The sequence below is a fragment of the Varroa jacobsoni genome, unplaced genomic scaffold (genome assembly GCF_002532875.2).
Source record: "Varroa jacobsoni isolate VJ856 unplaced genomic scaffold, vjacob_1.0 scaffold_1082, whole genome shotgun sequence".
Taxonomy (NCBI): domain Eukaryota; kingdom Metazoa; phylum Arthropoda; class Arachnida; order Mesostigmata; family Varroidae; genus Varroa; species Varroa jacobsoni.
Genome location: NW_019213984.1, coordinates 40,491 through 63,879, shown reverse-complemented (window position 1 = coordinate 63,879; position 23,389 = coordinate 40,491). Strand labels below are relative to the sequence as shown.

At 41.9% G+C, this 23,389-nt stretch overlaps 1 protein-coding gene across 13 annotated transcripts in view; it reads left to right on the top strand.

The window, feature by feature from the left end:
- Positions 1–6,337: 6,337 nt before the first annotated feature.
- The window catches only part of LOC147752684 (uncharacterized), a 20,785-nt gene continuing 3,733 nt past the window's right edge, over positions 6,338–23,389 (top strand). For 3 of the 13 annotated variants that reach the window (XR_015313443.1, XR_015313440.1, XR_015313436.1), the window contains exons 1-4: positions 7,714–8,219; positions 9,795–9,897; positions 10,295–10,519; positions 23,096–23,179. Coding sequence is in view for 3 of the 13 variants with exons in the window: in XM_086970896.1 (XP_086827022.1) it covers positions 6,586–6,623; positions 8,051–8,219; positions 10,295–10,414 (327 nt within the window). In the remaining 10 variants the exon portion in view is untranslated. The other 10 variants (XR_015313439.1, XR_015313441.1, XR_015313437.1 and 7 more) reach the window with 10 other exon arrangements.

Sequence of the window (23,389 nt, the reverse complement as noted above, 5' to 3'; positions counted from 1 at the left end):
GAGTTGGTGAAGGCTGACCAGCTTTCCGGAAGTAGCGATATAGTAACGTACTGAAGACAGCTGCAACGCTTAGAAGCCATGCGTGCCGTTTCTTGGATGGCTCTAGCCACACAGACCACAAGCGCAGCTAAATAATGAGAGGCGCTAAGGTGATGGGAAAGTACGGAGCGGTCGACGAAACTCGCAAGCGTAGTAAAAAGAGATCGTGGAATGCTTTTGGAAGGCTAACGGCAACGAGTTGAAGCTCATTTTTGCGCTGAACAGATTTGTTCTGATGAGAAAAGTTTGTCTCTTGTCGATCGAACTTGAATGATGCCTGATGCTGATGATGAAACATATCGAACTACCAAGAAAACATTGAGGGGGGCAAACGCAGGGAGGCAGTCTATCAGTGGGGCAAAGTGCAAAAGCTAAAAAGAAAATGTGTCAAAAAAGAGTGCAGAAAGAAAGAAAGAAAGAAAGAAAAAGGGATCAAAGAAGCCGATAGAGGAAATACGAGGAAGCATAGAAGGGGTCGACAGCGGTTACGCGGAAGGTCTGATGAGCCTCCGTAGCTGGCGTTTCGACAGTCGCTCGCAAAGCCTCACCGAAAGTAGAGTGAACCGCTGAAGAAAATGACGAATTAAGAGCACAAAGTATAAAGAATGTCGAAATCAAAAAGACTAGAGTGACTTGGACCTATTTCAAGCATCTGCTTGCACGTAAAGACCCAAAGTTACCGAGCGACCAGCAAACTGATGGCTGCAAGTAGAGCGACAAAACTACCTTTACCAATGGCCCGTAAGGCAGGACACCCACTGCTGATTGTCCGGCTGCATCTTCTGCTAGTGCTGCCGCCAAAGAAAACGCTGGAATTACGGGTACGCTTTGAGGTGCCTTATGTTAGAGGAAGTCACCATAAAGGTATAAAACGGGCACGCGAAGATGATAAGCAGCCAACGGTTATCGAGGGAGAGAGCAAAAATTAAGGATAGAAAATCGGGCATATTTTCTGCGACGTACAGTAAAACTGATAAAAGAGAAACGGGAAGCAAGAATTGTAAAGACCAAAGGGAAATCCTGCAAATGACTAGAAAAGATTGGGCCAAAAAATAATTAGGAATTCTAATTAAGAGGAAATAGAAAGTTCGGGGCAACCCGCGCCCCACATCATGCGGCATTCGTTCGTTTCGGAATATTGGACCATTTCCACTATATCGGACCTGACTCGAATGGTGGTAGACGGAAGGTGGCTAGCAGACTCCCTTTGTCTAGCCATTTTTTGCCATCCTACTTTTGGCTGGGAACCAATGAAGAACGTAGGATAAAGAATGAGTGGCTCACTAGATATTGGGACTAGACGCTTTTTGCATTGGCCAATGTGAGTGATATAACGTTATTTACTTCTACAGATAAAGGCTTCTGAACGACTTGTTTTCTTTCCTAGGTCTCTGAGATTTTATACAATAATATGCTGAGATAGAAAGGAGCTACTACTGTTTATGAATGCAGCGAACAAAGAAGCCTAACAACATACGCGATCTTCCTCTTATGTCACGGAATAGAAGGTCAAAAAAATGGTCAACGAAGGTGCTCATTTTTCTGGACTCTCAGAACGCCTTTCCTTTGCGTCGATCTTCCATGCCGTTCGTTGTCGGCCCGCTACTGGTACCTTCTTTTGCCAAAATTGATTTCCACCAGTAACCTATATGCCTAGGTCACGAAAACCCGGTAGTTGATAGCAACCAATACCAAGTGGCTAGGGCAATGCCATACTTGAGTGCGTTTGTAACATCTCAGCCTTTCAGCTGGAAGAATGTCGGCTCATGGTTTTCGCTTTTTTCTTCAAAAGTTTGTCCTTCATCACACAGGCTTTACTTAAACTGAATATGGCCTCGTTCGGTGGCCTCGCTTGCGGCGCGCTACGATCGCGCTGACCGTAAAACCAGTGCCGATCGGAACTAAGTCTGCTGCTCAAACGATATCATCAGACTGTCTCGTCGAAAGCTCCGGGTTCATCATTTAGTTGACACGACGAGTCTACGGCTATGACGACATTACGGACAGCTATAGCCGTCCCCTTCTTTCGTGAAAAGTTCTGCAGGATTCGCGTGCTGTAGAATTCGCACCCGAATATCGGTTGACGCCAGAGGGCGTACGCATGAAAGGAAGTTGTCACTGTCAACCCGCGCAGCCAAAGCGGAAGTCGGTGTTGACGATTAGCCCAGGCTTCAGCATAATGTAAAGATACCTGTAGTTATGTCAAAGAGAACAATAATACTACATTAAGCCGAGTCGGTCCCGCTAGCAGCTTGAGTGGGTCTGTGAAAACTTGTAGTCGTGAAATGCTTCATGGCAAAGTTAACACAACATCATATAGTTCATTTCTAACTTAACTTTTATGGAACCAGTTGAGTTAACTGGCGCTGTTATTTCTCTATATTTTGCCACAAAGTGATCTTTGGATTCTAGGAGCTTTGGGGAACACCGCAGCGAGACAGAATGCATTATGTCCATTTTAAAACATCCCGAACAGTAAGGCTGTCGATACCATATCGGTTTTGAATCGAAGCTTACCGTACATACGTTGAGCATTTCCGATCAGCATGGGTACTTCTGTATAATCAGCAGAAAGTAAGGAACTAATTCGCTTGACATTGCATCATATTTATCATATACATGCTTCACCACACGTTGCTTTCTGTCTCTACGTACTATAACTTTATTGCTATTATACTGTAGATATTGTTGATTGGTCTGCTCACGCTGTCAAAAAAAAAGTGACAGAACGGCAGGAAAACGTCCAGCCCGAATATCGACCTTCTGAGGCGGTAACTTCTTTTTCGTCGTGACAGTGACACCCAGAGAAGCCTCAAATATTGACTGGGTTGAACTGTCAACTTCGGTTGTCCTTCTCCTCCTTGAAAAAATATGATGGGTGAAAACGCTTTTCCCCCAGCGGTAGAGATGTCCTCGCGTCGCTAACGAATAGAACGAAATAGGACAACGTTCACACTGTCGGACCGTCAGAATTTTCTTCGCTGCCTGCGCATTCCACAGAGACAGCAATGCACTGTACCAACACATAGCTAATGAACCAGTATTCAGTGCCGACAGCTATCTGGTAGGAGCCATCTAGACGTTTGCTCTTTGCTCGAATAGGCGAGCGTAACGCGTTCACGTTTGGTCGTGTATTTGCGGGTCATGACGGCAGAGCGCGATGGTAATCCTCGCGGAAACTGACATCTCCGTAAACAATCTGCAAAGCCAGCACCCGTTTGTTCTCTCTTTACCGTCCTCGTCATCGTCATCGGTCTTTCTGCTCGATAGATAATCCTTGTCTTTTCTTCGAAGTTCATCGTGATAGATGCAACGGTTACGGCGAGGTAGCCCCAGTGCGACGACGATAGCAACCAGCATTAGGCTCAAGTTTGGAAGGCACAGAAGGGCGACTCGGACACACGTCTTCGCATGGTCGTCCACCGAATCGGGCAGTTTGCTGTTTGGTCAACAATCTAAATGATGATTGGATCATGTATAGATGAACAGGTGCTCATATATATATATATAAGAACTAATTTAGTCGCGCACCGATTTTGCGGGTAAGATTAGTAAATATTGATTGCTTGAGTGCCTGCCACCTGCGTTGCATAGAACTGTTACTGTTTAGAGCTTATTCGACAGCGGACTTTTTAGGCTCCTTTCTTTTGTTGGGTAAATTTAGATAGCTTTTGAAAAATAACTATACGTTCTCCTTCTAAGGGCTTATATATATCCATATTGTTATACTTGTTTATCATGATAAAAAGATCCATGCCGTTTCGGTACTACTGCACTTAACACTTATAAGATACCATAAAAGCAAATCTGAGATCTGCAGCATTAATCGAAATGATATGCATTGTAATCAATTTTATTCGCGGGTTATGTAAGTTACACGCTATTGAAGACCTTCCTGATTCAAAAGTACGCACATATGCATTATAACTACTATTACTGACTTCATGTTGCCATCGAGTCCTCAATTTTTAGTCGCATATCCCACTGCCGCCTGTTTCCATGTTAATTGAAATTCCGCTCGTTGATTTGCTTCTCGCGCGGTACAAGACCTGCTCTCAGGGCGCTGTTTTTCGTTGTCGTTGTAGCTGCCACGTTATCCCATACTGCGGTGCTGGAATTATGTCGTTCCTGTAGCAAGGGCCTAACGGGAATGGTTATAGCGGATGCTTGTTCATGACAGACCTCCTGTGTCGATGACACTTTCTACTAATGGTGCGCGATGAGGCGATAAAAGGAAGGTAAATACCATGACAAGACTGCGGTTGGCTTTTAGTGTTCACATTACCTAGAATTATCAAGCTTTACCTTCAGGTTTTGAACGCCAACGCAGCTGTTGCAGACAACGTCATGAAACAGCAAAATCATGTTTAGTAGCAGTGAGGTCTGCTATGGCAGCAGAAGCACAACGTTGAATTTGAATTAGCCGCCATAAAGCAGCGCACGCCACCATAAAGCGTGAGCCGCACAGGACAACGTCACAATTGCGCAACGAAAAGGGAAGAGAAGAAGCAATAGCTAAGTGCCCCAGCTATCACATAAGCGTAATAATAGAAACGATTGCGCTAACGCGCAGTGTCATAACTGTGGGTTTATTTTGAGTACTATTTCCATGCGTGTTTGGTCACTATGTCACGTCCTCCGTCATCTGAATGCGCGTATATATGTATATGGAAATAAGTGCGTCTGTGTTCATCAATAGGTCGCACTGCCTGGTCATATAGACAGATATTGTGACACATGTAAGCACAGCTGTTGTCAGAATCCCGTAGCTAACGTAGCTAGTTAAATAAAACCCTACTACGAATATCCTGCTATCCCGCTTTATACAACCATGTATTTAGAGACACAATAACATGCAACAATTTGAGATGTTTATGTACTACTGCTAAAAAGTTTGTTATTGTATTTTTTGCATATAAAGTTTAGATATGGAGCCCAACAGAAATTCCTCACCCAACTGTATATATATATATATACGTATTGTTTGTTGTACATATACAGATAATCGAAGCGGGTCGAACGCCGCTTGGCGTGAAGCACTGCTTTGAAGGACCAGTTGGGTAGCTGACTGGGTAGGGCTATGCAAAGTGAAGACCACCGGTCAAATAATAATACTCGTTCCATTTAAATACCTGTTCGAATAATCCGCCAACGTTTGGCTGCCCCTCATCTGTACGGTATGGCAAATAAATGCTCCATGTACGTTAATTAGTACTACACGATCTACGACTGACTACGCATCTACATGGAGGTATCGTAGCAAGCCAACAATAATTAAATAGATGAAACTGATTGCCTGGACGGAAGGGCGCCACCGAGCTGAAAGGACCCTATGCAGAGATCGCGACTAAGTAGTAACACTAAAAGATATGTTGTTGGTCATCTACGTTTGTATTTGAGTGTGAACGAGTACCCATTTTCGACAAAATTCGAGCCTAGACCGCAAAATATCCACAATTGGCAGGCCAATACGTTATTCATCACGCTATCACGTAATGGTTCGTACTGTTGGAAAGAGCCTATATCTAAAGAAACTGGAATAAAAACAACTAATTTTAATTGAGCCTGACGAAACGCAGACTATCATTTTATGATACCATTAACCTTCTTAGAACCTTCAATGAGAAAGTGATTTTAAGCGAACATTTTTTTTTGAAGGATAAATAGTCACGATATCAACAGCGACACTCTTCGGAAAAGCCATATTTTCTTTTACTCGATAATATAAATATATAAATCATATAACAGTGTTGAACCAATGCGGTCGAGATTCCAAATTTGACGAGTGTCAGTTGACGTTTCTTGGCGAAAAAAAAATTGAGATCACCTGGCAAACGTCTAAATTTTTCAAATACGAGCAATAGCCGGTCAGTGATTCGTTCCGGATCTTTATAATGAATTGGCAGTTCCAGGCGTCGTGTATGCCGTCTCCTACATGGCGTTGCGGCAACCGTCAAAAAGAACCAGTAATAAGCGCTTCACCAATAACAGGTATACATGCAAAATTGATGAAGCAAAGGTATTTAGATAACCTAGACGTCTATGTATTCTGTGATTCAGTGGGTTTGTTCTACCTTGTATGCTTTTCTGTTCATTTGTCAAAAACAAGATGAAGCATTGGCCTGGTGAGGACCTGAACGGAATAACCAAGTGAAATGCGCCAACATTGCTGTCAGTGGCAAGCCATTAGACAGTACGAGAATTGCAGTCAACAATTGGGAAATATATGTCAGCTGCTACCGTCGTGCCGATGGCGACTACGGAAGCTTTCATTGTCGTCTGACGCTCCGTGGTAGGGTGCAGAGTCTCATTGGATCCGCATTTTGTTGAAGCGTTCTTTGGGCCATGAAATCGATAAAATAACGCGGTCGTGCCTGCAAAATTTGTAGTCAAATAAGCTAGATAACACAGAAAGCGTATGCTAGAACGAATATGAAAGGAGGTCAGTTGTGGTTTCGGGGAAGGCATAGATGCCGTCGATAATAGGCTCCAAGAAGGAAAAGGATTAGAAATGGAAAAAAAAAGTTAACTTTCTGTTAGGGAAAAATGTACGCTTCTCTAGTCAATACAGCGCTGCTCCAATTGTAAGTAACTTGCCTTTTTTATGTCTGCAAACTTCACATTTCTCTCGTTGTCTATGGTCGTTGTATGCCGTAAACTTACCCTTGTCCCATTCTGTTTATAAGAGGATAGATACTTATTTACTTATTTTATTTATTTTTATTTTAAACACCAGAGACGAATATATGGGTTGGCGTTAACCGATTGACAAACAAACGTACTACGTGGTATATACAAATATATACTTAGAAACACTATGAAACGTACGATCTTGCCGGTATTACATTACCGCGATACACGATTTTGCCGGCGGCGTGTGCTGTGATATCTGAAAATGTGTGTGAGCATTCAGGCTCTCACTGTTAGTAATGAATCCTCTCGCGTATGCAATTGTCGCGTGAAGTTTGAATGCTAACATAAATAACAACAACAATGAGTATTTACTACTTTTTAAAAATATTTAAATAAATAAATAAATAAAAAAAAATATTTAAAAATATTGTACTTGTTCTCTGTCTAACGGTTCTTGCGGACTCTGTGTATCAACTGTGAGACCCTAAACGTTGTAAAGCTCTTAAAAAGCTCTATTGTTGTTATTTACATGATACAGTTCATCGACTGCGACGCAAAGTTGTAACTACATCAACCTTATTAGTTATTATTATTATTATCATCCTCAGCAGACGACTCTGGACAGATGTTACATACGCCTCTACTGACAATGTTTACAACAATAATCACAATACTGACGACTATGGTGATCAATCTGAGTTTCTTTATCGGTTGTCTGTGGCTACGTTATATATTGACGCAGAGCGCTACTGCTGCCTCATAGCATGCCGGCAATGGTATCGCCAAACGAAAGAAGGGTAACGAAGTGATTGATTAGATTCCTAGCTAGAGCCAGTCGGTTCTAAGCATCGATGTCACATCGTGCACTCAGCATAAGAACCACAGACGTTAATTATGTTTACAGTTGACGCAATAGTTAATTCTGATGTTGTGACCAATAGCGATAACGGTGAGGTGGTGCCGGCGGGCGCCGGATGAAGTTTAACAATCGCTTAATGGCGCTGATAGTGCCACACGTCGCCGTCAAAGCAGGTACTGGACAGCGCCAGGAGCGCACAAAAAGACAGCGGTAAAAATGACGTCAATACGTATCGCAGAGTCAGTGGGTCGTCATCAAATGACAATGGCCTGATTGTGATAAGTTATTCGCAGAGCAATCGTTACTGTAAAACTAGTACTATTATATTATTTACTGGTTGGACATTGGAGGGGTCGACAGCTGTAACAGGGCCTGAGGCAGCCCTGTGTTTGGAACAATACTGTGGACGATTCCAATGGTAACAATTAGGATACAGAAAATATGACAAAAGAGCAAAAAAACGTACGTTTTAAACATGCATCAACTGGCCAAATTAAAAATTTCTATTAACGATAACAGCACGAGGAAGAAAAATTGGTTGAACGGACGGAATATGCTTCGGCTTTATCCACACGCTGTTACGTCATTTGACGATACGAACGGCCGATCGACCAAGGAACAATTGGGTACTCGATTAATTGAATTTGTGGTTCAAGATTGGAAGCATCATTTATTCTGTGATAATCACGTAAGTAAGTGCTAGTGTGTTTATTTGCTCGTAAGTAGCAGTTGAAATTGCACTTGTTAACGAAGTTTTCTTAACCAAGCACATCCCCTGTAAGGTCTTTGCGAACTTTGAAGCTGAATAGCTTAACGGCTAGAATAGCTACTTTTCAGTATCTATACAAGGTGTTCTCCTTTATGTTTTGCCCACTTGTCCGAGCGCTCTAGCGGCTTATGGGCAGCCATATCTCTCTATTTATAGGTTCTTGAAATATATCCGCTTTCCTTCTTAGTCTCCTTTTCCTCGTTCATTTTCAACGCTCCAATCTCCGTTCTTGAAATGTTCTCATCATTCACGTCCTATGCTGCCGCATAAGGCCTTCTTGCCTAAGGTTTTCTCTAATCGTAGGATGACCGCAACGCTATGTCCTTCAACAGTTATTTTAAGACCACTGAACGTTCTTTTTGAAATTAAAAATGTTTTTTCCTCTAAACTGTTTTTATCGTGAAGTAAAATTGAGCTGTTTTTTTAGGAGACTGAACTATTTACCAGCCCAATTTCGTCTGCTAGCTGTGTATAGTTCAAAAATTACTCAGTCCACTGGATTTGCTTGTAACAGCTTAACACTTACGTTGCATATAGAAAGCGCGACGTCGCAATCCGGTGGCTTCTTTGTGCCTCCTTTCAAAGATTGTATCTGTATTTCAACGATTTTCTTTGTATATGCTTAAAGTGTCATTGTTAAAGGTTATGATTATCCAATATGGCCACCAGCTACCGCAATAACAGTTTCTATTCAGAACCTAAACCACTTCTATTCAGAACCTAAACCACTCATAAAAGAATGAAACATTCATTTTTCAACTCGAAAATAACCCTCTAATTGAAGATATTAACTCGCTATGGGATTCAGCCACGTGAAACTCGCGTATGACCAGCGAAGCCAAAAAGCTGGAGAATACAGCGGCTTAAAATTGCCAACAAATCTAAAAAGTTGCAGATAAGCGTAGAAAGTTCCAAATAGACAACTTATCTAGACAACTCAACTTATATTCTTCCCCCATTCCTTCAAATCTAAACCCTAGTGAGGATCTCGTGGTATGTCTCACTAACTTCGATTTATCAGAAACTATTTTCATTCCGTAAAACGTCGATTTCGACTAAAAAAAAAGGAGAAACTTTCAACCTCATTGGCGCTTCATCTAGCACCAAGAAATGAAATAATAATAATTGATCAAATTGTGAAGACGATGTTTTGATGGACTAATTTTTTTTTTTTTATCTAGAAATAACTGATTCTTGTTCGGTACTGGGAATAACGCATGAATACACATGCCGCTACGACAAAGGGCTCGTTGAAGCTTAACCAGATTTAGATGCCGCCTTCGTATATAGATATATATAGGTTACACAATTGGAAGGAGATTTAGAAAGCACTGCTTTGGACTGAATTTACACAATCGATATACTATTTAATTTTCGAAATTTTTATATATAACTAATTCAATATATTTTAATGACGACCGATTTGATGCCTAACGCCTATTAAGGCGGCCATAACTATCTCGACTACTAACCATTTGCTGTGTCATTTTTCAGGTAAGGCCAATAGAAAGTTGTATCGCAGATGAGCTGCGTCCAATAGTGGGCGTCTGTGAGTGGTAGGTTCTTACGTATTTCGCCAGCCAGCCCCAGTAACCAGGTAATTTTTTTTTTTATAATATGATAGTTCGTTGGCAAAATGCGGTCTGAACTATATCCTACTTAATAGCCGGCAATGACAATCGGAAAATAGAGACAAATTCGGGGTAGGTGAGCAGCCGTGTTATAACGTAAGTATTTAAGCTTTGGCATATGTTCGGTTTCTAAGCTTTTCAGGCCGCTGTTTTTCCAATATCTATTATTTCTGGGAAGGACACAGATTATGGGTTAAAAACAACAACACAAAAATGTTTTTCGTCATAGGTTTAAATATGAAAGGATAGCTAGAGGAGAGGCCTAATTCTTTCGTAATGTCCGAGTCTTTTATCAAGCGAGGCCAGAATAGCGGACATTTCAAAAAAGATGTTTTCCTTTCGCTGTAAAACGTATTATAACAGGAGCACCAGGAACGAGTAGAGACGATGAGCCAGGACAAAGGGCGGTTGATATACGAAAGAAACACAAGTAACGACGTAGAAAGTGCCCAATACTGTTTAACAGATCAAAAAGAAGGGTAAAGTGTCGCTGTCCCGGCTTCGCGACAGAAGGTACCTTTCACCAGCTATGCGTCCAAAGCTGCTAGTGAAAGACTGAGAAAATCAATAGAGACGATGGATGTACAGGTACCGTTTTTAATCGGACTCCATTTCTCGAAGCCAGAAAATATAGTCAGATCTTTTCCCGACCGTTGATTTGTTTTTGTTGTTGTTTCTATTGTCATTGATGTCAAGTCGCTTACTCAGACTTTTTGCATGGAATTCAACCACTGTTATCTACAGTGTTGTTAAATTTTACGTTGAGCCCAGTACCTATAAAGCATGATATGCATGCAAAGCATTGGTCAGTAGTTCCGCGCTCATTCTGCTAGTGTATTTGTGCACCCTATATACTAGCATCTGAGAAGAGTCCCGCAGTAATATCGAGGCTGCGTAGCGTTAGATATCGAATGCTTCGTTGCATCAATTGACGACTGGGCTGTATGTGGGCACAAGTACTTGTGAAGGTCATAGGGCGAAACTGGGTTCTTGTTAAGAGATCCCGTAGTAGCTGACCTTAGCGAAGACTACTTGCGGTGCATTTAAACGTGTATATACGATCTGTCTATATAGATGTGTAGACATTTAGTAGAGATGGTAAACCTGGTGAGCGCTGACTGTCATATGCCAAGATGTTAAGATATACTGTTTTGCTAACTATGCAGAATTGTTTTATTAACATTCTCTTAGTTTACAAAATAGATATACGTGTTTGAGGGTAGTGTCAAGAGAAAAATTCATTTTACGCAACAACTCGTACGGTGTTAACCGTGCATGCAAATGGTAAAGCGATCTCTGCACTAAAACTGGTGGGCACAGGGCGGAAATTTCTCCGTTCAATATCATTGCTAGAATTTTTCTATTGCTAGTAGAAAAAACAAAAGCTAATGACTAATTAATCGTGAATAGCTTTCACATGCGTTATCTAAATGGAACGAAGCTGTTTTTTAGCGCTGATGCTTCGAATACAACAGTAATTCAGTATAGCAAAAATTTAGAATTTCCTAGGTGTAGACATGCTTCAGTAAAAAAGTTATGATGAAGTGTCTGAAGTAGCGCTCAGCGTATATGCAGAACACTTAGTCAATTATTTGACGATTATTTGTCGTTGGCAAATGTCGCCTGATCCGCCAAACGTACGATGACTAGAAAGAGACGTATATTGGAGAGTATACGGACTACCCTAATAGAATCATATAAAGAACTGTGTGAACGCCCATTGAATATTTGTTTTATTACCTCAGTCAACTACTTTTCGTCCTTCGATATAATGCCAATAAATAATTTCTAGTAGCCTATTCGTGCCTTAGCAACAGGCGTTTGTCGTGCTGTTGTCTGTTGAACCGCGAGTCTATAGCAGATTGCACGGAACAATAGCTACTCTGTATGTTTGGACTTCTAGTAACTTACTTGGGAAACTTTTGAAGCCGACATCATGCAATGTTACCAGCCAGGGAGAGGAAGCTTGACAGCAGCGAAGACTTTCATTGATTTATCGAGTTTTCTTCGTCCGTCCGCTCTCCGATCGCTCGCTTATACCGGCTGGGTTCACAACCCGCATTCCGCCTTACTGGCGTCAAGCCTCTCAGGGCTAGGCCCCGTCCGCCTAGTGACAGCAGAAAAAATGGCCCCGGTATGCCGCCAAACCTATGTGACTATTGACGAAAGGTTGTGCAACCGAGGCATCCCATTAAGCCCTATGCTTCAAGAGTACAGGTTGATAGGATCGGATTATGATCACGGAAAGAAAAGTTGGCTGGCATATCTTCTGCATTCGTCGTCCATCACCATTTTCTGTATTAGCCGAGCAGCTATTGGCGATAAATGCAGAAATCCATCAGTGCTAAGAATAGTCTTCCCAAACGTATAGCGGCTACGAAAAAAAAGATGTTACTCTCCAACACGTTTATATCGTACGGTCAACGTGCGACATGCACGGAAATCGGAGTTAGACAATAAAATGGCAGAAACAATAACATTCGTTCAGCAACCTTTCGTGAACCACACGATTCAAAGGCGACGATTCATATCAACATTTGAATTTCTATATTGGACAACACTATGTACAGGTACGTAATAATGTAAAGATTGTCTGCCTGTCACATGAATAGAAACATACCATAGTTTTATCCAATGACCTCTAGGCAAATGAGTCAAAGAGAATCATAGGGGCCAATGTGTCACAGTTGTGGTCCGTGTTGGACCGTGTTCAACATGCGTTTCGTTCCGTTGTGCTGACTCGTCGATGTAATGGTAATTTAGCTGACGGAACGAGTAAAGCTTTGCTTCGACATATATAAATCGTAACTTATAGATGTGGCAAATTTGCACATACATACTCGTTGCTATACAGTCTCCCCATATTTATATATGGGGCTCTCTGTATATTTATTTGGCGGGTGGTTGGCGACATGATGTTAAATGGAAGTACAAACGTGTTGTGCTAACACCACAGAGTGTAACATTACTTTGTATTTAACTCTCTATATTTCGAGTTTTACGCCCAGCATCGCCGTTAGGCATTCATTGATCAGACGGATGGTTCCCAGAACGAAATAGGATTGTATCTATGTCTGATCCGGGCCTTGTATAACTGCGCTATTAATACGAACAGTCGTATGGCGCTGGCCACCAAATTCTAAATTTGTAATGTGTTTATACATATATTTTACATACAAAATCTTTGGAAACTTGTGATGCAACATATCATCCAGGTAATAGTACTAATCATAGAAAATATTTAAAGATCATATAAAAAAATAATAAAATCGGTTTGTGTGTTCGCTTCTCTCACCCTACCTTTTTTCATTGTCTGCTTCAACATATCAGCTTGCTGAAATATTTCCATTGACGAATAGTTCTAATTGTAGCCCCCCTCTATTCTTTCGTCGTAGCTGAAGAACTATGAGCAATAGAAACAACAAGATACTTACAACGTAAGTACATGGGGATTTTACAAAATTGATCGTAGCACTTGAAATGGTCGTCATCTTTGCCATCAGATGACAGAAAGTTACGCGTCGTCAAGCGAAATTGCTCGTTATAACTTCAAAGCGTCGTCCTGTTCCATACCACGTTGAGGGTACATTTAGTCGTTTACTGTACCCTTACTATTTGGCGCTCACTCTTCTACTGCGGTTCTCGTTTTTCTCTATTTTCTAACAGTCCACCGTTCCCCTGAACATCAGTAACGATGACCTCAAGGGAACTAGAGCAAATTGGAGCAAGACCTGCCGAAGCTAACACGAAAGTATCCATAACAGAACGACGAAAATGACTTGGTCACCTTTGGACCCGAGGAAAACGTCAGCTACAGCAACGGTCATGGTCAGACCGCTGATTTTACGACTTCAGCGTTCGAAACAGATTCAGCGTAATTGAAACGGCTAACTGCTGTGGCGGTGCTTCTTTGTATAATTCGTGCACGAAAGCAGCTTTTCTAGCCAAATTGGCTGAATCGAAACGTATACAGGATAACGAAAAATTGTACACTGGCGACATCTGTAATAGTGGTAGCTGTGGCGGCAGCGGTGAAAGCATCAACGGCACGTATAACGCGTGAGTCATTACAGTGTTACGAGCGATCTGAAGTGATAGCATGCCTGGACAGTCGGCGGCGACTACAACGATCATGAAGTAATAACAAGAGACACTGTTCGGTGTGTACTGCGCTCGATTTTCTTAGCAAAAAAAGACGATGAAATGGTTTATAGCGCCAAAGCTCGTTCGACTCCGCTTCGTTGTTGTTTTTATTGGACGTTTGATGGCGTAGGTGCGTATGTCGGTCTTTGGCTTGTTCGATTTGACAAGCCCTCAAGGCTGGCTAACAGCAACATTGAGATAGATCGAAGGCTGTAAACAGTAAGAGTTAGTTGAAGACACTCATATTGTTGGATAGTGAATGGTGTTAATTTGATTACTTTTAGGATTTAGGTGTGTTCCCCTGGGAAACAGATCGGTCCACATACACAGTTTGTAGCATAGTTTTCTCAAACTTTCATAAGAAATTTGGTTTCCTGTAAAATTTTTGGCCGATAGAATGGCCTATTGTTTGACGGAGCGAAACCATTTACAGCCTGCCGTGCATGTTATTCCGTTGTATAGTAAAAATTATAACAGGAACAATACTAGAAAGGATTAGCCGAACTGGGTGTAGGGTAATATATTTCTGCTCTATGCACGCATTTCGTTTACTAGTTACCCAGAGCGCTACCCCGCTGATTAATGTTACTATTGTTTTTATGTTTCTAAGCGAAGTAATGAATGTAAATCTTTATTCTATGCTAATACGAAGTTGTTGCACCGCTACAACAGCAAAGGCACAATGAATCAATGCGATGGTAACAACGAAGCTACCGACAAGTCCTATGTTCCAAATCAGGTATAGCTTCCTGTCTATATGATAAACGATGGGGGCAAAATGAATTGATGATTTTGTTGGGAGCTGTTGATTTTCAGCAGCATGCACGCCTGAGCTCGTAACGATGCAATATCTACCGTATCCCGCAGTGCTCGTTGGGTATGGTAACACTGGAACACCTGAGTAACCCTACAATTACGAATAGTAGTAGTGCTAGCTCGAAATCTGTATAGACCGGCTGAATGTTCCGAAGCGTTTCGGTTAGTATTTACGAAATAGATGACAGTAAACAACCATAAACCTGGAATGATGAGAAGCGTAATGAACTATAGAAGCATAAAGATGAACAGAACAATATCGTGCCGAAAACCATTCCAGAACTCTACGAGATTGTTACCTTGATTTTCCGGAAAACGCTTAATATTCAGATGGATAGATTAATTTGTACGTTAGCAGGTCATCGGGTCGAAATAGGAGGACACTGTTCCGCCGATGGCCCAAATCGTCTGCAGTGTCAAAGACAGAAGCGTAGCGGAGTGAGACGCAGAAACAGATTGCTTTAGAATATTGGCGAGTTGTTCGCATCCAGCAATGTTTGTTGAACTGAGTTCCGCACTTCAAATATTGGCGCGCTGTTAAGTGTCGCGAAATGCTGAAGTGGTTCGGACGTCCATTCGACAACTCAAGACGCTGGGCGTCTTTCAGGCCTATCAAAATGCTATATTCTGACTGCTGACCAAATCAAAATTGCCGGGAATGAAAATAGCAAAGCTATCATGTTTCTGTTTAAAGGGCAGATACAAAAAGTACAAAGTTAAAAAGCTCCAGGTTAGTTTCAGCAGCAAACACGGAGTGGCCATTGGTTGGATGACAAATCTATTCGATCTGGAGTTGAGTTGGCTTTTCTTGTTGATTTCTCAGGCCCGGCAGATCGCAAACAATGATCCGAAAAAGGGAAAGTAATTAACCTGGAACTGAGCGTCTTGCCGAGACGAGTTACGAAATAATAGGTCTTTAAGGACTGACGAACAGAGGCGAATGAAATTCTGATTTTTACACTGATGTATCTATTGTAAAACAGAATCACTATTGACATTATACATAACTTCCGTACTAAAAATTGTTTGTAGTAATCAGGGAATTATATTGTCACACTAGGTATCCTCACACTGGGTACCGGTTCTAACGCGACCGCCATCGTGGTTTTCTTTACGAGCAGTCATTACTTCACCAGAGAGTACACCATATCTGAGCTACCTCACAAACTATTCTAATGACAGCTGCTCGTACTGATTAAAAAAATTAGAATAAATAAAATTGACGTTTGTCACTAGGAGATTTCTGGTTGCGGCCAACTGGGAGACTTCTATTAACTGTCAGTTCGCCTCTAACGACCCAGCAAGGACCCATATGCGCTGACCGGTTCAGAGATGTCACCCGTGCTACTCATTGATATGGAGTAGATTCCTCTAGACGTAGCATTGTTTCGACTCGTGAAGAGTTCCTGACGCAGTAGCCATCTGTAGCAGTATAGTAGTTTGTTAGCAGAATGAAGTCGCACGCAGTTGCCTCCGGGCGAGACGGGTAATTCATATGCTAAAAAGAAGTTTCATTGATTATTAGCGACACTGACAGCGGTCTGTCGATGTCAGGGCTAGAGCTAGCCGTGCAACGCGCTAAAAGTTCCCGTCAATAAATCATTTCTCTACCGACACATGGGCCGTCTAGGTAACTGTGTCCCGATGGTGCACAGCTGTCAATGTTCTGCTAGGAATATCGTTATTTAAATATATTACCTATGAATAACCAGTAAATTATGAAGTGTTAGGCTATATTAAGGGAGCGTAAAGGGATTTATTTAATCTCTATTTCGATTACATAGCCGAATTCATGTCAAACTTTGTTCGTTACGACAATATCTATAAGGTATCTTTTTTGGGTTAATTTTCTACCTGTTCAGATCAGGGGACTGCTCTGTGTAAGTGTGCCGTTGTTCACCGTATCCCTTTCGAGATGTCACGCCCACTGCAAGATATTGTTTTAATCCTGCTATCGAAGCCCACCAATCACGGTGACAGGTTCTGCACGACGTCGTGTGATTCTTATCTCACATCAAGAGAGTTCCAGCTAATTAAACGTTAGCCCCATTAGAAACTTCCATTCGTATTCGTTCCGGATACTGTGGATAAACGTATCTCTTTCTGGAAAGATAGTTATTTCCGAGCCTGGCCATAACGCTTAGGCGCCAGCCGTTACGACGCTGCTCGAACACTCCACTTCTCTTGTTGAGACGTCGTCACACTTAGGCACAAACCCACGTGCGGACGGATACAAGCACTCCTGTTTATTTTCATTATTATTTAAGGGAAACAAACAGCAGCTCCGGAGCTCTAGAATCAACCGTCAAACAGATACCGTTACACAGATACACACTCTCACATTATATACACATAAGTAACTTGGAACAGAACTTCAGGACGTAAATAATCATAACTCATGTATCGCTTACGTGTACAGTGATACGGGCGCGAATATTTAATTTGATCATTACTATGATTCTTAATAAAATAAACTATTACTAATCGTGGTAGAGTGACGTCACCATAGCAAATGATCGTGCTACAAAAGCAAAAGGCATCAGCGATCCTATCGTCATTCAAGTGACCTACCAATGGCTATTTAACACCAATAGCCTTTGTTTAATTGAATAGATTCCGGCAGCTCCTGCACCAGCCAGGGCGAAGACCTTTCAAATAAGAACTGTGATACGCCTACCTGCGTGTCTATGTTCGGATGTTAAAAATATTTTCTGTCTAGTTATTTTCTAGGCGTGTTTTGTAACTTTCTGTTTAGGCCAGTTTGAGCGTTGTGACGGTCGCCACAGGTGGCCCTGGTTAACTCTGATGGGCCATGATGTGTGTGGTGGGCCGACGAGCTCTATGGTTACAGATGATGTATTCACATGGGCGCGCATCTGCTTTATGCTCATACAGCTAAAGTTCAACTATAGAGAGCATATGTTCAATCTGAGATCAGTGAAATAATGCAGTAGCTCAAAGGCGTACAATTCCATTAAGTTACGCCGTGAAGTTAAGTTGTAATCTAACTATTGGCATATTGCGTACTTCGGCGCGATATATTTCTGTAACATCTTATTTTAACCGGCGTAGATTACCTGTGTGACCTTTGCAAGCTGCGGCGTACATGTAAAGGGCAGTAAATTCTATGAAGAAACGTATCACTTACGATTTCAACCCGATTATGATTTTCGATAAGCAACCGTATGCGCGTTTCAAAGAGGGCAATCAAAGAAGTATACCCAGTCGAGCACATGTGGTATTCGATTTTAGGCGACACGTGTTCAACATGCGACCCCTTCATACGTGCAAGTTGCCTGAGAAGCGTAAAATTGTGCATTGTTGTTTAAATGTCATTCTATGCAAAGATATATAAGATATCGTAATTCAGCCAGTGTAGATGTTACCAACGATGGCGTTCGCAGAGGAAAATTATGTATATATAGGGTACGGCGTGTAAATTCAAAATTTTCTAATTATTTTGTTTCTACGATCGTATCTAAGCTAAAGTGTGCTGTAGAGGTATGTTCCTAGTAGTCCTACACCTTCTATACATAATGACAGCTTTACTGTATGTCCTAAACCGTTAACAAGCTCGTTTGCTTTGCAATTCCTGAACGCCTTGTTGTCATTTTGCGCCTTATTGAATTCTTTGTATGGGTGTGTACGAAGTGACTCGACATCCGGATCGTTCGGCGGCAATATCAGAAACATGCCTGTGTTCGCCAACAGCCAACTCTGCACTGAATGCGCGTTTTGTTGAAAGACACCTTAACTATAAAACCATTGTAAAACTTTTTTTCAGTCTGGAGTTCGCCAATGTAGAAAACGTGTGGTATTATAACAACTTCCGTACGGGGTGCCATGTCCAGAATATGAATGTGAACAAAGAAGCCGGTCTGATCTCCTCTGCAGTCTGACGCAGATTAAGTTGCCAACACAATCCTCGACACTGCGGAAAATTGTCAAAGCCCTCGCGACCCACTGTAGCGGTGACGGTAACTAATTCTATTACATATCAGTTACTAATTCTATAACCGCTGTACCCTCATGTGAAAATTCGCGCCGTCGTTCCGGCTGCCACCAAATAGAAATTAACAAGCAAAATCTGCCAGTAGACGGTAGGGCTTCCTTGATTTCCCACGGATTTAGTAACAGTTGCTTTAGAACTCCTGTGCGATTGAGAAGGGGAGTAGTCCGATGGAAGTTATGACTTGGTCGAGTGAGGCAACCATAGACGTTTCGGTAGAGTATGAGCGTCTTGCTTGTGATGAGGTCTGTCAAATGACCAAAGTGTTTCGAGGACCGCTTTATCGACTCAGGAAACATTTATAAATGCTACCGTAGCAACTTGTCGTGGAAATCGCTAAGTAAAATATACGTATTTGGGCTCACGTTTACGCTTTACGTATCGGCTGCCAATTTGAACGTTTAGCCAGCTCTGAAAACTACGATATATTAGTGTCTAAGAGTTTGTCACCTCATTTTCTTGGTAGACGTTAAGGTCTTAGTTGTTTGCCTGTTACTATACACCAACTAAAAATAGAAAAATGATTGTAGCATGGAATTATGCGGCTACACGTAGCTGTTGAGCCTTTTTTGTGCAGTTTTCAAACGCAATTTATCCACAAGTGGAATAGTCTACATAGGGAAAAAGCTTTATCGTAACAAATAATTTTACTTATATGTTCCCACATCAGTGTACATCAATTTAGGTACGTTTTATCAGCTATTATCGTTGAGGACGCGCGTCTGTAACGGATACATCTGTTATAATGCAGTTATGAATAGCTTGCTATTAAGTGGCACCGCGTCAGAATGAGAATGCGTGAACGTCTGATAATGCACTTTTATATATTAATAATTAGGTAATAAACAGTGTTGCCTCAATCATTCTGATCGATGAGTATTACAATCTAAATGCGTATAAATGGTTACCGTAAACGTACCTTGCTTCGTTCGAGTAGTACGAAGTACAACTATCGTTTGGCCTAGCGCTACAAGAATGTCTAGAAGGTAAAACTCTATATTATATAGAGTTTTACCTTCTATTCATTGGCGACCGTTTATATGGTTCCGAGGACATTATAGCTGTAGGCTCTCGTCCCCCTATAGTTATCAGCGTTTTGCATATTTTTTTCCACAGATGGCGCTGCATGTAGTTGTGTACGTAGCCGCTTAGCGACAACGGCAAGAACCATACGACGATGTTGCGTTAAATTACAGTTGGTTCGTTGTGGCCGCTTCAGTGGCATAGTCGTAAAGCTAACATTCGATTCTTAATTGTCCCTGACGTCCTGCCTTGCCCGGATGTGAAGAGTTGTTTTCGCCACGAAGTTGCCTTCATGGCGTACGGTGTGAGTCGAGCGTAAGTGCTCCTCTCTCGTCAACTCTATCAACCGGTGGGGCGTCTATGTATTTCTCTTGCCTCTAGCGGCATTAGCCCGACAAAACGTATCACGGGGCGCCACACAGTTCGAGGCTCATTCGTTGTACCACATTGCACGTGCACGTGGAGCAATTTTGCTGTTCATTTTAATTTTAAATTAATGTATTCGACGCCAGAGCTGATATTCGATAATATATATAAGCAAGCTATAACGTGTGCATGTATACAGACTGGACTCGTGTCAATAATGTATAGCGTCGGGGCATATTTGGCCGCTATGAAAATTGTACAAAAACTATTCGTAGGATCACCGGATAGACTAGGAAGCAATTTACAGATCGAAGATATGCGGCCAAAAATAACTTCATGCCCAGTTAAAGCAGCGCGTTGGTATCCGATCCTGTCGACATGACGGAAAACGGCGAAATACTTCAAGCTTTCACCTAAGGGTTGTTAGCATGTGTTAAAGTGAACATATAAATTGGATATGTTTATTGGCTTACAACTGTTTTTGGCATGGTACCATTAACCGGAATAGAAGAAGCGTCAAAAACCAGTGGCTGAGTCAAATATAGGGGTCCTCAAGACAAAACCTCAAACGAATTTTCTGCACAATAGAATCTAAAATCGTTGCTAGTTCGTTTGTTGCTCGTTGCGTACTCTGAGACTGTACTAACAGCTTAAAGAACATCCACTAGATGAAAATGTTCTTGAATTGTTTCTGTTTGTATGTATGCAGTAAGAATATATACATTTATTTACCTACCTGTAATTCGATTACGTTTTCCTTTGGAGGCAAGCACGCTTATTTGCCGTATCTAGCGGCAACAGATTGCCTAAAGGTTTTAAAAGGAGGTTCACTTCTTTGAAATGAAGAGAGACACGGCTATCATTCCAGTACTCGATTCGACCTCCTCCGGCCTTTGTGGTGGCAGTATTGCTTGTGGTTGTCCGAGATTCGGTTATAACAATACAAGCTCGATTATCTTTAGCTCGGTACACGTACAGCCGATTTTTGTCTCCGCTTGTCTTATATTTGCTTGGGTTTTTTCTTGCTCCTCAACGACGACATTGTTCTAACATCACGTAGACCAGCGGGACGCTGCCACGGTGATACAATGTCGGGCGTCGGACGCGTGGGGTTCTGTTGGTAGTTTTCGTTTTCTTGAAGCGGACAAACCAACCGAGTCGACGGAACAAGTCCGTCCCAAGCGGCCAAAGAGAATCGCAGCAAATGAAGAACGTCACCGTACCACTATTCCACACCCCCTACTGCGATGGTGCAAACTCCCTCGGAATCTTCCCATCCGCCCATTCAGGGAACTCCGAGAGGATTGCAGCTGTTATATTTGTTCTTCTGAGTTTGTATCTGACGCGAGGCATTGTCTCGTCGCGAGTACATCATGAGTCCTGTTACAGCAAGACACGTTGGCAATGTGTACAGTGGGTTTAGCAAGAGACGTCTTAGATGTGTGTTCATCGGAGAATTCCATTGTTCTCTTTGATTCAGTGTTTTTTTTCACTCTTTACCGCTTATCTCCTTGTTTTCCGCTAGTTCCTCAGGCTTATAAAACTAAAAAGAAAACTATAAATCCCACAAACACAAAAAGGTAATGGCAACTGAGCTTCGCGCAGCAGCGAAACTACGTAGAAGACTCTTTAGAAGAGAGTGAAGATGGCTACAGGAGTTCAGCGGCTGTACAAAAATAGAAACAAAACGTACTCCATATTGTAGATAAACATTCGCCTGTAAAGGCGATAAGGTTGCTTACGCAGGAACCTAAAAGACTTACCTTCGTTTTTCCTTTAGTTAGAAAAACCAGTCCAAATAAATGTGTGGCTTGAATCTCTACAAGAGTTGCCAGCGGCTGATTGAGAATATAGAAAATGAGGTGTTTCTCATTTGTTCACACTGGCAAACTATTGACAGTGTCTAGGGGAAGAAAATATAGAAGAGATAAAGATAGAAACGAGACAAAAACGAGATAAAGGACCAAACGGAAGCGTAAAACCGGAAGTGATACAAACTTAGGACAAAAACATCTCAGAGGACGAGGAGTTGCCCGGAGATCCAATTCTGGAAAAAAAAAAGACGTTTTGGAGAGGTCTGCTTTGTTCGGTTGAAAGATACAGGAGAATGGTTGACACATAGAAATGCGACACGAAAACGACAATGAAGTAAAAGATGCGACCCCGATTTGGCGGCTTCTATGCTCAGGTTCTCCCCCATGGAGATCATCGGGACCCAGGAAACCGCTACACCTTAGGAGAGCGCTGAGGCTGGCACGAAGGCCACTCTGTCGCTTCCTAAATATTTATAAAGATACCTTGCAGATATACGTACACGAAACAAACGCACGGTCTCCGAGAGGCCGGGTTGCTTACTGTATAATCTTACAAAGCAATACGTTAGTTGTACAGGGATTAAAGCCAATTTTTTTCGGAAATACTTTCGGTAGTTCTTCTTTCTACCGAGCTTCAACTAAATATTATCATGATTTTATATGTTTTGCATTTCTAATTTCCGCCTCTCGTCAGTAGGCTCTACACAAAGTGGCAAAGCTCGTGCACCATCCGAATCTTGTATATACATATATACTTCTTGTTGATTTCGATACGGATCTTCCTCGCCGCCAGTTACTAGTATCGAGTGTCCAAGCTTTACAAGCGTAACAGCAAAGATAACGGATGACGGTAAAATGCGGTATAATTTATTGGAACATGAGAAAACGATCCACGTGACGGTTCAGCGATGACCTGTTTTCCCACTAAACTTAGGGACACTTAGTAGGGTGGCCCAGGTTCAAAATAAAAGGTAGGCACATTGTCTTTTGCAGGGAGGAGCCAATCGTCTGAAGCGGCGGTATCGAATGTAGGACTTCGGACATTTATTCCAAGTTACGTGAGAACGAACTGTTACGGTATGTAGAAAATGGTATATTATGAAAAAACCGTTACGTAGTAGCTTTGATAAACGGTAATGAGGGATTATAATAAGATTCGATGTGTCAGCCTAATTGAGCGTTTAAGTAGGTGCGATGTGCGAGTTATGACGAGATTATGCATAAATTGTATATGGCTATATACCATATGTTTCTCTCTCTCTCTCTCTCTCTCTCTCTCTATATATA